At 51.0% G+C, this 15,797-nt stretch overlaps 1 protein-coding gene across 4 annotated transcripts in view; it reads right to left on the reverse strand.

Annotated features, from left to right (window-relative positions):
* The window catches only part of CCDC88C (coiled-coil domain containing 88C), a 142,836-nt gene that overhangs the window by 70,811 nt on the left and 56,228 nt on the right, over positions 1-15,797 (reverse strand). For all 4 annotated transcript variants that reach the window (XR_010659097.1, XR_010659098.1, XM_065906109.1 and 1 more), the window contains exon 4: positions 9,507-9,576. Coding sequence is in view for 2 of the 4 variants with exons in the window: in XM_065906109.1 (XP_065762181.1) it covers positions 9,507-9,576 (70 nt within the window). In the remaining 2 variants the exon portion in view is untranslated. The remainder of the gene's footprint in view (positions 1-9,506; positions 9,577-15,797) is intronic.

Genomic DNA, 15,797 nt, shown 5'->3' on the forward strand with positions numbered 1-15,797 from the left:
CATTCTATTCTCTCCTAACTTATGTGCTGGAATGAACCGCTCACTGTGCTTTCCCTGGTTTCTGAGTTTAAAACCAGTCATTTTATATGATGATTATGGGGGCTGCCTTGTTGATTTGATAATAGCACTGCACTGAACATGACCCTGCTTCTCCTCAAGGTAATAATGACATCTCAAGACTCCCCCACATGGGCACAGCTCTGTGGGCCCTCTTGGGGGCTCTGCTTACACTGAGAAGACCTGTTATTATTTTAACAAGGTTACCTTGGGTTCTATAAGGAACAGTATGGGCACATGGGGACCCTCCTTAATACCTGCCCTGGGTCACGGGATGGGAGGAGAGGGCACCTCTACATACCGCCTCACAGCCCGGAGGGCGAGTCCTGCAAAACCCTCACCAAGATCTCTTACACCTGGAACGTTACACTTGTGACGCCCATCAGGCACTCCCCCATTTATTTAATTAGTCATTCAACAAATGTTTATCACAGGTGGACTCTGCAGGCACCGAGTTGCACATCCACGTGAAATACTGCAGGGTGCTCCAGAGTGCACCCCCTTGTCCCCCCGTCTCTCCTGCACCCCCAGCCCAAGTCTGCCCCCATCCGCAGGGATCCCCCCACCACCTCGTGTGGGTAACGAGAACCTCTGCGCGGGTGACTCACGGCAGCCGTTCCCTGGTCACAGAGACAATCTGAAACAGCCGCATCAAGCCCCTCAGACCAGCGCCGCCAGAAATGACTTCCAAGTTCAGCCTGCCCGGGGCACAGAAGCTGAGAGCTAATTCATTTCCCAGCACCAAACAAACGAGGATCAGAAAGGGAGAATGAACCCCAGGAAGGCAGCGAGTCTGCACTGGCTGGAGGTGAGGCGATGGCAGAGGCAGGAGGCGATCAGAGAAAGGGTCCCCCCGCCACGCGCCAGGCGGAAAACGCAAAGCCCAAACATCATGGGGGAACACAGAGACCTTTGACAAATAACAGCTCATCCCTCCTCCTCGGACGGCCAGGGCCACCGAGAACAGACCCGGCGGACGCCATGCCCGCTCTCGCAGCCGGGGAGTCCCTCTCTGTGTACGGCCCATCGCTAGGAGGCGACCAAACAAAAGTCCGGTTTCCAGGCAGGCCCCGCGGCTGCTCCAAAGGCCGGCATCCGGCCGTGCCTGAACGCTCGCTGGGCTTGGTAGCGTTACTCAAGCGCTTCACGTTCCTGGAAGAGCCAAGTGCTGGCTCTCGGCTCCGGCGCCCAGCAGCCCCCTCGCTCTGGATGGACCTGAGACACATTTCTGAGTCCAGCGGGGCAGCACAGGGCTGAAGGAGCAGGCTGCGAGCCACGCCACGTGAACTGGCTCATGGGCACTTTTCTGATCCTGTTCCTTTAAGAATGAATGGGAAACACGAACAGGATCTAGGCCCACAAGATGAACTTTTACTAACTTCTTCCCTCCTCATCTGAAGGACCTATGTGCGTGCGTCAAGTCTCTCAGTCATGTCCAACTCTCTGTGACCCCATGGATTCTAGCCCCCCAGGCTCCTCTGTCCATGGGATTCTCCAGGCAAGAACACTGGAGTGGGTAGCCATGTTCTCCTCCAGGGGATCTTCCCGACCCAGGGATCGAACCTGTCTCACATCTCCTGCATTGGTAGGTGGGTTCTTTACCACTAGCGCCACCTGGGAAATCCTAAAGGACCTAAGGTTTTTGCAAATGCAAACATAAAAATACACACCTGGGGTAAGAATTCAGGAGAACTAAAAAAAAAACCAGCTCAAGTCTGGGAGAAAGAACACAAGAACTGCGTTGCTCATTAGCCTCTAAGGGCAGACCCTTGACTCCCCTATGTTGCTTGGCAAGTAGGGCGCTGGGGGCGGGGTGGGCGGGGGGACACAGGGCACACGATAGTGTCCGGGAAGGGAAGACCGCCGCCTGCTTTCTCAGAGAACAATCTCGGAGGCAGGAAGGCTGCTCATAATCAACCAGACCTGGAGCCCTCTCCCTGTCCCAGGGCTGGAGGGGAGCCAGCCCGCTGGCGCACTGGCCCTCGGAGGTTCCAGCTTGTCATCAAAGGCGGAGCTGTGCCTTGAGGGAAGGTTTCTATGGGATCTGAGAAGCACTTCAAGGACGTCCTTGACAAGCAAGCAAGTAAACACCGAGAGGGTTAAATATTAAATTCCAAGGAGTCTCAGGAGTTCCGTTTTCACTGGCCTTTGAAACCTAAACTTCAGCCGTGACAGAACACTTCCTCCCTGCGCCCTGGGCTCGCTGCTCCTCCTGGGACTGCCGGCACATTCCCCCTCCCCCAAGCTCGGCCCACCTGGACACTCGCCCTCTGCTGGTCTGTTCAGCAGAGGCCCTGCCACATACTGCCTCCTCCAGGAAGCCTTCCTGACCTGCCCAGGGAAGAATTCATTACCCACCTTGCATTCTGTGGGAAGCACACTCACACAGCTTCTTACCCTGGAGCAGGCTAGTGATGGACCCCATCTTCCTCCCCTCTTGCCCCAACACAGACTGGGGGCTCCATAAGCAGATACAGCCTGTTCATCTCCATGGCCCCTAGACCCACAGTGGGCGTTTTATAGGGAGAGCTTGAGGCAGGCCTGGGCTGAGCTCCTCTGAGCCTCTGGCCCAGGGGTGCCACTCAGAGGAGGAAGGAAGCAAGGGTGTTCTCATCTATCTGGGAGGGTCAGAAATCAGCCTTCTGGTTCCTTCAGCTGGAGCAGCAGGAGACCAGAGGCCTGCACGAGCTGTGAAGGAAGGATGTTCACAGCATCGGTGAGCAAAGACTCCCTTGACTCCTCAAGGGGCTTCCCCTGTCCCTGGACGCCCCTTCTGTAACCGTGGTGACAGCAAAAAGACTGAGGACAAGGACCAGATCACTGAACAGCAAAGAACAGAATCCCCAAGGCTATCCTCCAAGGTCCCAGCCATATTCACAGACAGGACCCCGTAAGGTGTAAACACAGGGTCAGCGCCTCCAGGGACCCAGGAATCTTGCCTGGCATTTAGAACTTGAGAAACACCAGGCAGAATAATGACGATGGCAGGTCATATATAACCATCTGCATGACTTACGGTGATACACCCATCTCTGCATCTCTTACCTACAGGACCGCCATGCTGTGTGCCTCTGAATGAGTTCCCTCCCCTCTCTGGGCTGGGTTTCTGTACCTACACAGCTCCCGCCTTTCCAGTCTAAACAGCTTGGGAGCGATCGGCAATTCACAAGTCTGAAACCCACTACTGCGCTTGGATACAAACCTTGGAAGACAACACAGTGCCCCCTTCCAGCATGACTGCTCTATGATTCATCGCAGAAATTAATTTGCTAACACCCTGGCTTCTTGTCAGACCAATCTAGTCTTTTTCATGTGCATGGCATGGTGACAAGCCTGGCTGCAGAGAAAATCAGGGCTTGGCGCTCGGGCAAGCACTTTACAGATGCTGCAGACACTGGGATCCCTTGGTTCTCATGTAGAAAACACTCTTCAATAAACCAGGTTAATATGTTTCATGGAAGCATAGCCAGTCAGGTAAGGGTGTGAGCAGCTTCCAGGGCAGCCGCACACATGGTGTGAAGCAGAGGTCGACTCTCACTTGACCCTGACCGCTGACACTTGATAGTTTTATCTGTGGCAGCACGTGACTAACATCTGTAACGAGCACTAGCTTGATGGAAGAATGAAGTGGGGACAGGACAGACAAGATAAAGCCCATTTCTAGCACTTAAGCTCTATTTATTCAGCACCTACTGCGTGCCAGGCACTGCTCTTAGATACTTAGAAGACACTGGTGGGGACTTCCCTGGCGGCCCAGTGGCTGAGATTTTTGCACGCTGAACAATGATTGGAGATCCCACGTGCCACAACTAAGACAAGGCAGAGCCAATCAATCAATAAACACTATTAAAAAAAAAAAAACAAAAAACCCAAAACCACACAAGACATTGGCAACAACAACAAATCCCCTAGGATTCCCGCCTTCATGACAAATTACATCCTAGAGGGGGAAAAAACAAGCAATGGGGGAAAAAAACAAGCAATGCAGCAGACAGGGAAAAATAAGTAAATGAGAGAGCATTGTGGAGGGTGATAAATGTTATGAAAGAAAAGAAGGCAAAGCAGGAGGGGAGGACTGGAAGTCCCAAGGGAGAAGGAGGATACAGCTACACACCGGGAGGTCATGAGGATGGGGTGCACCGAGAAGGTGACGCTCGAGCAATGACTTGAAGGATCTATTCCTTCTTCCAGTATCACATATGGATGTGAGGGTCGGACCATAAGGAAAGCTGAGCGCCGAAGAATTGATGCTTTTGAACTGTAGTATTGGAGAAGACTCCTGAGAGTCCCTTGGACTGCAAGGAGATCCAACCAGTCCATCCTAAAGGACATCAGTCCTGAATTTGTTGGAAAAAATGATGCTGAAGCTGAAAACTCCAATACTTTGGCCATCTGATGCAAAGAACTGACTCATTGGAAAAGACCCTGATGCTGAGAAAGATTAAAGGCGGGAGGGGAAGGGGACGACAGAGGATGAGATGATTGGATGGCATCACCAACTCAATATACGTGAGTTTGAGTAAGCTCCAGGAGTTGGTGATGGACAGGGAGGCCTGGTGTGCTCCAGTCCATGGGGTTGCAAACAGTGGGACACAACTGAGCGACTGAACTGAAGTGATTCCTGTGAATATCTGGGAAAAGCATTCCAGGCCAAGGGAACAGAGTTAGAAGGCCACGCAGGTGCTAGCGAGGAGAAGGATGGTGGCGGCTGGAACCGGGTGGAGGCAGCGGGGCAGGAGGAGGGAAGAACGCGGCTCTGTTGCAAGTAGAGCCAGGGCACCTGCCCGAGGGATGGGAGTGGGGTCGGAGAGAAGGATCAGACGTGGCCACCTGGAAACAAGACAAAGGACAGCCTGCAACACCAGTCCCGCAGTCTGCACTCGGCCCAGTCGCCGGGGAAGGCTCTTCTGCTACGCACCCGTGTGTGAACGTGAGAGGGCTACAGCAGGGTCCTATGGGACCCCGGGCCAGGCTCCAAGAAGCGGGGTCTACAGTAATGAGGCGCCAGACAAGATGCTTCCCCAGGGACAGGTATCCAAGGAGATGGTAGCAAAATCACGCACAGTCAGAGAGGAAATCCAGAGATGATTCGAGGCACAAACAGGAAAGCAGAGAAGGGGGACTGGAGGCCAGGAGGGCAGCCACTGAGGACAGATTTTAAAATATATGAAGTGTTTTCTCATATTCACTGAACTGCCCTTGAATCCCACCCGAGGTAGGAAAAGAAAGAACATCTTGTCCGGTGGGTGCGGGATGACAGGCATACAGAAACATCTCAAAGTATGAGTCATGACATCTCCCTTTTTTAGGTCAGAGGAAGGAGGACAAGTGATTGGAGTTCTGGAATCATTCAGTGTCACTGTGTGTGTATCTGTCTGTCTCTCCATGGAGATGCATTTACCAAAAACAAAAAATAACCCCAATCATTCAGTGTCCCTGTGTGTGTGTGTGTGTGTGTGTCTCTCTCCATTGAGATGCGTGCGTGTGTGTGTTTGTGTGTCTCTCTCTCCATTGAGATGCGTGCGTGTGTGTGTGTGTGTGTCTCTCCATTGAGGTGCATTTACCAAAACCAAAAAATAACTGAAATGTTATAAATGACGGTACAGTGTCAGCATCAGCTAAAAACAACACAGGTGTGCTCCTGAGCTGGGTGACAGAATTTGTTAAAAGCCTCCCCATTCACCCCCTTCTAGGCAACTGCACAAGAAAGAAACCAACTTTGTTCTTTATTTTAAATGAAACCCCAAATGCTTCACCCACCTATTTTTAAAATTTAAAACAGAAAACACCGTTCCACAAATGTGTCTCAGGCACTCATGTTTGTGTCTTCTTGCTGGTGCCTCTCCCCTGCCAACCTCCTTGCTCTCAGAGTCCCCCTGAGACTCCTGTCAAAACCTACCCATGCGTGCTCCCAGCTCTCATCCCTCCAGCCTTGCTCCAGGGGAGGCGGCCCATCCGCTCTCAGCAAAGCCCGCAGAAGCTGCCTTCAGTCAGCCCTGCCTGCTGGGGGCCCTCTGAGATTGCTGCACAGGGGGGGATTCTCATCCTTAACTTTCCCAGAGGCCCCCGTCTCATCTTAACAACTTCTCCATTGAACTGGGGCCAGAACCTCTTCGACTGATACACATTGATTCCATACGGCCCTAGGGACTTGGAGACATTCCGTTCACCTGTCGGTTTAAAGGGCTTCCCTGGTGGCTCAGATGGTAAAGAATCCGCTTGCAACACAGGAGACCTGGGTTTGATTACTGGGTCAGGAAGATCCCCTGGAGGAGAGAGCATGGCAACCCACTCCAATATCGCCTGGAGAATCCCCATGGACAGAGGAGCCTGGTGGGCTACAGTCCACGGGGTCGCAAAGAGTCGGACACGACTGAGTTTAAAATCCGTTTAAATTTTAAACTGAGTTTAAAATCAGCTTCCCGAGAGTGTTCTCAAACTGGATTGTGAGGAAGACTGCACCACTCTGTACATTTATGGGGACAAAAAATCACTAAACTGTATACTTAAAATAGGTGAATTTCAGACTTCCCTGACGGTCCAGTAACTAAGATTTCACGCTCCCAATGCAGGGGGCACAGGTTCAATCCCCAGTGGGGGAAGATCCCACATGCTGTGTGGTGTGGTGAAAAAAAAAAAAAAGCTAATTTCATGGTATGCAAATTATACTTTAATAAAGCTATTTAAAAATCAGTGTCCATCTTTGCAGGTGTTTCTGTTCATTGCCAGACCCAAGGTGAGACCTGGGCTCCCTGTATATGGATAGTCCCTCTCCCCATGTGGTTCAGAGAGGCTGGAACAGAGAGGCTCTGAAGGCAGGGCTGGAGCCAGGGTTCTGGGGAGCAGAGGTGCCTTGCGGAGAAGGGGCCCCCTGTCTGGGGCAGGATTCCAGACAGCAGTGGGAAGGGAGGGGCCAACACAGGAAGGTGGCAAACTACGCAGTGTGATGGGGTGATGGGGTGACACGGTGGGGGAGGAAGACGTGTTTAGTACTAGACTGACTCATAAACGTTAGTCACTCAATCGTGTCCAACTCTTTGCAACCCCGTGGACTGTAGCCCACCAGGCTCCTCTGTCCATGGGGATTCTCCAGGCAAGCGGGTTGCCATTCCCTTCTCCAGGGGATCTTCCCGACCCAGGGACCAAACCCGGGTCTCCTGCATTGCAGGCAGATTTTTTACCATCTGAGCCACCAGATTAACTCACACGCCGCTGTCATTTTTGTAGGTCAAAATGGTTAGGCACTGGCAATTGCCTGACACTTGTTCATGTGTGATGTGGACCAGAGCTCAGGCCCAAGGTTTAGGTGGAACCAACTCCCACTCAAACTCCCCTCTGCTCATGGGTTAAGTGGCTGAGGGCTTGTCACTTCAACCCTGTGGCCCGCCGTTCTCTCATCTATAAATGCACGGCCACACCCCAGGAGCCCATTTTCACTTCCGCTTTTAAATACACGTCCGGTGCCTAGCACACGGTGGGTCACCGAGGGCTCAGGCAGGAGCCTTCTTTCCTGCTCCTCCGCTCTCCTCTCCTCATCTGACAACGCTGTCTCTAGAGCAGGAGGAACAGTAGAACTACGCCCGAACCACCGACCTGTCTGGGCACCTCTCTCTTAACACCAGTGCCCCAAATAAGGCAGGACAAGCAGCACAGTTCTGCTAAGCAAGGCAGACCCTCATTTTCCTCACGTTACTGCTGAAACACGAGAGTCCCAGCTGTCCCTGGTGCCCGGGGCTGCATCTGGCATCCTCTTCCTAGTGGTTTAGTCATAAGTCGTGCCTGACTCGTGCCACCCCATGGACTGTAACCTGCCAGGCTCCTCTGTCCATGGGGTTCTCCAGGAAAGAATACTGGAGTGGATTGCCATTTCCTTCTACCTGGGGGAACCATGGAATAAATCCAGAAAACAAATGGCCCCAGGGCAGAGCCGGGGAGAACGCAAACCAAGGGTTCCCTGTTACTAACACGTCAAGTAGAGAAGGGCGTTGCTGCCAGGGGCTGCCAGGTGGGTCTGGGTGTATCCTGAAGAACCAATGTGACGCTCATGGGCCCGTGGCACTGGAGACGAACAGGAGATCAAAGAAACCCCTTCCTTTGGCTCTCGCAGAGAACAGGGGAGTGGGGGGGTCCAAGAAGGATCCCTCCCCATGAGCAAAGTGATTTCATGCTCAGCTCCCCTTGAACCAGTGCCCCCAGAAGCTGCTGCTGCCGCCGCTCTCAGGGCCAGGGCTCCTCTACAAGGAACATCCTTGGCGGGTTGCAAGGTGTACCTCTCCTCTGCACTCCAGATGACCTGAACTCATGAGGACAGGAGCGAGGATGGTCAGGCTCCCGTGAGCGCAGGGCGAGGAGGTACCCATAGAGGCAAGCTTCAGCTCCTCCTGCGAAAGCCTCTCATGGTGGGATCCTTCCCACATGGCCTGACCCCACACCCAGTCCAGGAGGCTCACAAGGTCTCCACGGGAACCAGGGGAGTCCCAGCCAGCAGGCACATCTGTCCCTGGGGCCCACAGGTTTCCACCCACGAGCCACAGGTGCAGGTCAATGCACAAGACCGTGGAGGGGAAGAGAGTCAGCACCCCGTTTAACTTACAGGGTGTGCTAACTGTCAGGCTGGAACTAAGCTCTGGCTTTCTGTAAGGTGTCCGGGAGGACATTTTGGTCTTTTAAAGTCATACCAAGTGTCCAAGACCAGGACTTAGGACCTTACCCACTCGGGCCCCAGAGACTATCGGGAGATGTGAGAACAGGTGGTCCCAGTGAAATGTACACGGGGAAACAGATCAGCACAGGATGCCAGCGGAATCCTTCCTATTATATATAATAGGAATATATAGGAATTTAATATTATATATTTATAATATATATATAATTCCCTCCAAAGATTCTTTCCCAGGTGGCTCAGAGGGTGAAGGATCTGCCTTCAAGGCAGGAGACCTGGGTTCGATCCCTGGGTCGGGAAGATCCCCTGGAGATGGGCATGGCAACTCGCTCCAGTACTCTTGCCTGGTGAATCCCAAATGGACAGAGGGATCTGGTGGGCTACATTCCATGGGGTCGAAAAGAGTCAGACACGACTGAGCAACTAACACTTTCCCTTTCAAAGACTTTTTCTTGTCAGTAGGGACCACACCCCATGATGGGACGAGCAGAGACCCCTGGGCAGTTGGGGGTTTGCCCACCATATTACTTAAGCCCCGAAGAGCAAGGAAGCAGTGGCCTCACCTGCCTTGGAACTCCATCTGAGGGGTCGTGAGGATATATTCTTAAGGAAGAAATGTGCTCTTGGCGTAAAGCCTTGGGGTTATAAGCCCACCCTTTACAATCACACCCAAATGAGCACGTGTTTTCACTGTGCTGGCTCCAGGCTGGAAGCCAGAGCCCTGCCTCCAACAGCTGCCCAGGGCTCAGCCCAGGCTCCACGGGGGGCAAGGGCGGCCGCCACTCACCAGACAGCGGGTCTTTGCCAATCATCAAGACATTAGGCAAATTCATGACGATCAGCTGCTGGAGAACTTCCTACGGAAACAAAGGGGAAAGGATACCATTAAGAACAGAAAACAAAGTAAAGACTGATTAAGAAAATTATAGTGTACCAAATCACTGGAGGAGTGTGCAGTCATTATGAAAACCGTTGCTATGAAAATACCATATACATATATAATAGGAAGGAAAATGTAAGATATAAATAAATGAAAGGTCAAAACAGCTAACTGTGCTTCTGCCTTGATTATTACTAAACAAAAATTATGTCTGCACGTGTACAGAGACTTTAAAGGGGAAAAGAAGATATATTAGATGCTATATTAGTGGGACTAGCAGTGAGTTTCTTTTAAAGGATGTCTCTATTTTTATTGTATGATTTGCTTGTGCAACTAAAAAATGCAGAATAAACATGAAAAGGGTTTCCCCTGTGGCTCAGCTGGTAAAGAATCTGCCTGCAATGCAGGAGACCTGGGTTCGATCCCTGGGTTGGGAAGATCCCCTGGAGAAGGGAAAGGCTACCCACTCCAGTATTCTGGCCTAGAGAATTCCATGGACTGTATAGTCAGTCCATGGGGTCGCAAAGAGTTAGACACGACTGAGTGACTTTCACTTTGAAACATGGAGAGAGATGTTACAGAGTCTTTACATGCTGACAATTCAGGACTCTGGCATTCAGCAGGTCTTTGGTACAAGCTGTAAATAAAGAGACTTTTCTTTTTTCCGCAGTGACTTCTCTGTTGCTGTTGTCCGGTCACTCAGTCGTGTCCGACTCTGTGACCCCATGGACTGGAGCGCGCAGTCCTTCCCCGGGGGAGGGATAAGTCAGAGCTAATCTGCAGCCCCCACCCACCCCCCCGAGACGGGGCAGACAGGAAATGCCAGGCCTCCTGCCCTCACGCCAAGGGCCCCTGAAAGAAGGCCCAGGCACCAGCCATCGACATGCCCCTGTCGTGCGGGTTTTAACAAGTTCCCCTCCGAGTGTGCTGGCCCACCGCTCACAATTTCCAGGGTATTTCTCGCAGTATTTCTGGGCAGGTTGGTCCTTCCTGCCCAGATGCGCTTTGTTTCTCACAAACCCAGAAGATAAAATATCTAATTCTACAGAAGACAAGCAAGGCAGTAGGATTCAGTGATATTCTCGGTCTTTCGAAAGTGGTCACCATAGAAACTCTTGACCAACAAAGCTCCGCTTACACCTTAAAAAAAAAAAAGTTTCCATTGAGAGACAACTTTTTTCCAGCAGTCACTACGGCACGGCGTGAGGACTCTCTGAACTCAGGACGCTGCCAACCAGCGCGGCTGAATGAAAGGGGACAGTGAACACAGTCGGCTAATCCCGCAGGGCCCGGCTGATCACCTCAGAGCTCTCTGAATCCTCAGATGGGAGTGGCGGCCTTGGCAAGCTCCAGGAGAGGCCGACACCGTCACAGTGTCAGCTACAGACTGGCGCTTGCCATCGACCTCTACAAGGATTAAATCCTGCGCTGCTGCAGCTGATTCCCAACACCCCCTGAAAGGCGTTCAGGGTGGCGGGGAGAAGGGAGGCACTCTGTGCTCGGGGGAGAAACTGGCAGGACGGGTCTTCACATAATTAGGTATTTTCAGGAGCTGATTTTCTGAGCCCAATTCTTGTATCTCCCCATGTCTAGAAAAGCACAAAAATTCTTCATGGTGACAACCGTTCCTCATGACTAGCAGAACGCTTCACCAGACTAGCAGAAGCCTTCTGGAAAAATATGTGCTTGACTGCGTGAACTCCCCCTTCACCCAAATCACGTATACACTGACCTCCCCCTGCCTCTTGGGAGCAGCTTCTCAGAGCTATCTGAGGTGCTGTCTCCTGGGCTGCAGTCCTCATTCTGCCCCAGGTAAAATTTAATTCTCAGACTCAGTGCGTGTTTTTTGACAGCAGAATGTACAAAATGATCAGCTCCACCCTCCTTATTATTTTTCCACGGCTCCCACCACACCAGAAATTGAGGAGGTGTACCCCACTCCCAAACACTCCGGGCCCATCTGTGCTCAGTGTTGGAGGACATCTTTCTTTACTATCTGAGGTCGCATGTCACTGCATCCGAGATGGCCAGTGTTTTCTCAAGCCAAGTCTCAGTGCTGGGCAGAGTCTGAGTTGTGTAACAGCCTCAGCCTTCCTTCAGGGCTGGGAAAAGTCAACGCAGTTTCTCAGCTGGATGTGCTCACCAAAGGATTCCGCAGTAGCACCCTCGGGCAAAACACACACAGCCAGGAAAATCAGATAAATCCACTTCCAGCAAAAGGAAGGACTCCCAGCCAAGTCAGCTGTTCTGTCACTGCTTCCCTGGTGGCTCAGGCAGTAAAGAATCTGTCTGTAATGCAACATCCCTGGTTTGACTCCTGGATCGGGAAGATCCCCTGGAGAAGGAAATGGCAACCCACTCCAGTATACAGTCCATGGCGTTGCCAAGAGTCAAGACCGACTTAGGGATTAAACCACCAAGAACTGCTGCTGCTGCTGCTGCTAAGTCACTTCAGTCGTGCCCGACTCTTTGCGACCCCATGGACTGCAGCCTACCAGGCTCTTCCGTCCCTGGGATTTTCCAGGCAAGAGTACTGGAGTGGGTTGCCATTGCCTTCTCTGCCAAGAACTGCTAAGTCACATCAAAACTAAGTCACTTTAACTTGGGGACATTCAATAAACAATAATATTGCTAGCAATGTGATGGAGTCCCTATCTGGTCTCAATGCTAAACTCAAGTGCTCAGCCCAGCTTCTAGAAGATTTCCTTGTTATCACTGTCAACCAACTACATTCCCTTCTGGAGTCTTCGCTGGTTTCCGCTCTGCTGTGGCGCAAGTGTCTGGAGCACCAGCCCTATTATCAGGGTGCTTGAAGAGGGTGCACATGTTTATAGAGGAAATTTGTTGTTGCTCAGTTGCTCAGTCGTGTCCGACTCTTTGACCCCATGGACTGCCACACCCAAGGCTTTCCTGTCCTTCAATATTTCCTAGAGTTTGCTCAAACTCATGTCCATTGAGTTGATGATGCCATCCAACCATCTCATCCTCTGTCAGCCCCTTCTCCTGCCTTCAATCTTTCCCAGCATCAGTGTCTTTTCCGAGTCGGCTCTTTGTATCAAGTGGCCAAAGTATTGGAGCTTTGGCTTCAACATCAGTCCTTCCAAAGAATATTTAGGACTGATTTTCTTTAGAATTGGCTGGTTTGATCTCCCTGCTATCCAAGGGACTCTCAAGAGTCTTCTCCAACACCACAGTTCAAAAACATCCATTGTTTGGCACTCATCCTTTTTTATGGTCCAACTCTCACATCCATACTTGACTACTGGATAAACCACAGCTTTGACTAAACGGACCTTTGTTGGCAAAGTGATGTCTCTGCTTTTTAATAAGTTGTCTTTTCTTCCAAGGAGCAAGCGTCTTCTAATTTCATGGCTACAGTCACCATCTGCAGTGATTTTGGAGCCCAAAAAATCAAAGTCTGTCACTGTTTCCATTGTTTCCCCATCTATTTGCCATGAAGTGATGGGACCAGATGTCGTGATCTTAGTTTTTTGAATGCTGAGTTTTAAGGCAGCTTTTTCACTGTCCTCTTTCACCTTCATCAAGAGGCTTTTTAGTTCCCCTTCACTTTCTGCCATTAGGCTGGTGTCATCTGCATATCTGAAGTTACTGATATTTCTCCTGGCAATCTTGATTTCAGCTTGAGCTTCATGCAGCCTGGCATCCTTCATGATGTACTCTGCATATAAGTTAAATAAACAGGGTGACAATATACAGCCTTGACATACTCCTTTTCTGATTTGGAACCAGTCTGTTGTTCCATGTTCGGTTCTAACTGTTGCATCTTGATCTACACACAGGTTTCTCAGGAGGCAGGTCTGGGGGTCTGGTATTCCCATCTCTTCAAGAATTTTCCAGTTTGTTATGAAGCAGATACAGAATGTGAAATCATCTTGAAGGTCTCCACAATAATGTAAAGCTGAATTATTATGCTAATGATAACCCAAGCAAAAGACTGCTGGAAAATACTGCTGGGAAAATCATGTATTCTCTTTCTAAAACTGGATGTTTAATTTTATCTAGTCTGGGCTTTCTTATTTGCCCACAATATGTATCACTTGCACAGTTAGGAAGTAATGTTTCATGAACAATGTTTTATTGATGTGTTCTTTTCAAAGCCTCATGGGTATCCTAAGATTTAACCCTGTGGCCCAAAATACCCCTAAGATCTTAACTGTTCCCCTCAAAGGACCATTAATCGTATTCCAGCAAAAATAGCCTTGGAGGTTTGAGTACCACGGTGAGAACTGTCTAGCAGAAATACATGGGAAACGTTCATTTCGAATGTCCCGTATACCTGAGGCTGATTGATGTTGATGTATGGCAGAGGCCAACACAATACTGTAAAACTATTATCCCCCAATTTAAAAAAAGTAAGAGAAACAAATGACAACATACAAATAATATAGCTTAATTAAACCAACATTTTCAAAATATTATTGCTTCACCACCGAATCAACATACACCATGAAAGAGATGATTTCACACTTTTTTTCACACTAAGTCTTTGAAATCCACTGTGTAGTTTACACTCACAGCACATCGGAATCTGCATGCCAAATTGTCATTGGAAACAGGATCTGAATAAGTAGATTCGCACACCCAAGTTGTTCCAGACACACTTAGAATTCTTCCAATAACTGAATCCAGGATCAGTTTTTCAATCTAAGTAAATGAAAAATTCACTTCCTCTGTCACACACCAGCTGCACTCTGGAGGCCGCGCCAGCCACACGTGGCTAGTGGCCGTCATGCTCCTCAACACCGGAGACAGCGGAGCTAAGCAAATGCGTCTCCTCGGGGTGGCGGGGCCTCCGGGGCGACGGGCCAGGCCCTCATCTAGTGGGGACGTGAGGAGGCTGCTGACGACTGGGCCCTCCCGCCCGCTACTCAGAACAGAAGGCCACTGTGGAGAGCGCAGCTGACACTGGGAGGGCGATGGCCACACCCCCGCTGGCTGCAGGCGTGGACGAGTATGGAGATGGGCCCTGAGCAGTCCTCAAATTTGCCAACAAGCCTTCCCGGTGCCGCGTGGGCCTCTGCGAAGGCAGAAACAAAGGCCACTGTCGCATCCTGAGGCCACGATGAGGCGCGAGGGCACACACAAGCCTTGTGGCCTCTCATGTCACCCCATTCTTCTTGTGGCCTGACAGAGGGAGGGAAGAGTCAGGCCTGGGGCGCAGCCATCGCGGAGACCCCCTCCCTCTGCAGAGAACTGGGCTAGGGCCAGTGAAGGCGGAGGGTGCAGGCGAGGGGGATTTAAGCGCTGAGATCCAGACAGACTTTGTACACCCCTCCCCTCTCTGCCCTGCACCTCCTTTAGGTTTGGTCTGAGATGCTAGGATAAAATGTGGGGGAAACCTCAGATTTCCCTTTTCCTAAGAGAAAGTGCACTAACTGCATCTTGGAAGGACCTCGTTGCTAACCACTTTAAACAGACGAAAAGAAAAGTCACAAAAGTAGGTCAGAGGAGGGTGGTGGCACTTGGATTCTCAGCAGCAAGGGGCTGGGGCGAGAAAGGGCTTTGTAACATAAAAGGGGGAAAGAGTCCACTGGACCTGATCCAGGCTGCAAACCTAAAATTTAGGAGGAATTGATCGTTTTGAACTGTGGTGTTGGAGAAGACTCTCGAGAGTGCCTTGGACTGCAAGGAGATCCAACCAGTCCATCCTAAAGGAAATCAGTCTGGAATATTCATTAGAAGGACTGACGCTGAAGTTGAAACTCCAGTACTTTGGCCACTTGATGCGAAGAACCGACTCACTGGAAAAGACCCTGATGCTGGAAAGATTGAAGGCGAGAGAAGGGGACGACAGAGGATGAGATAGTTGGATGGCATCACCGACTCAACGGACATGAGTTTGAGCGAGCTGCTGGAGTTGATGATGGACAGTGAAGCCTGGTGTGCTGCAGTCCATGGGGTCGAAAACAGTCGGACACGACTGAATGACTGAACTGAACTGATCAACTCGGAAGTTCCTTCTAGGGCTGTGCTGACACAAACAAGGCCTGACACCTGGGGGAGGGACCGACTGAGCAGGACAGCCTCCAGGAAGCGTCTGGCACCCCAGCTGGGGGTCGCAGCGGCAGCATCTGGCTTCACGCAGTGTCAATAAGCTCAGAAACTCTGACTGCCCGCAGACTGCCAGCTTCCTGATCCGGACTCTCCGGAGGCCACCTCGGGAGGACACAGGGAGTG

This window comes from Muntiacus reevesi, chromosome 15 (assembly GCF_963930625.1).
Source record: "Muntiacus reevesi chromosome 15, mMunRee1.1, whole genome shotgun sequence".
In the NCBI taxonomy this organism is placed as follows: domain Eukaryota; kingdom Metazoa; phylum Chordata; class Mammalia; order Artiodactyla; family Cervidae; genus Muntiacus; species Muntiacus reevesi.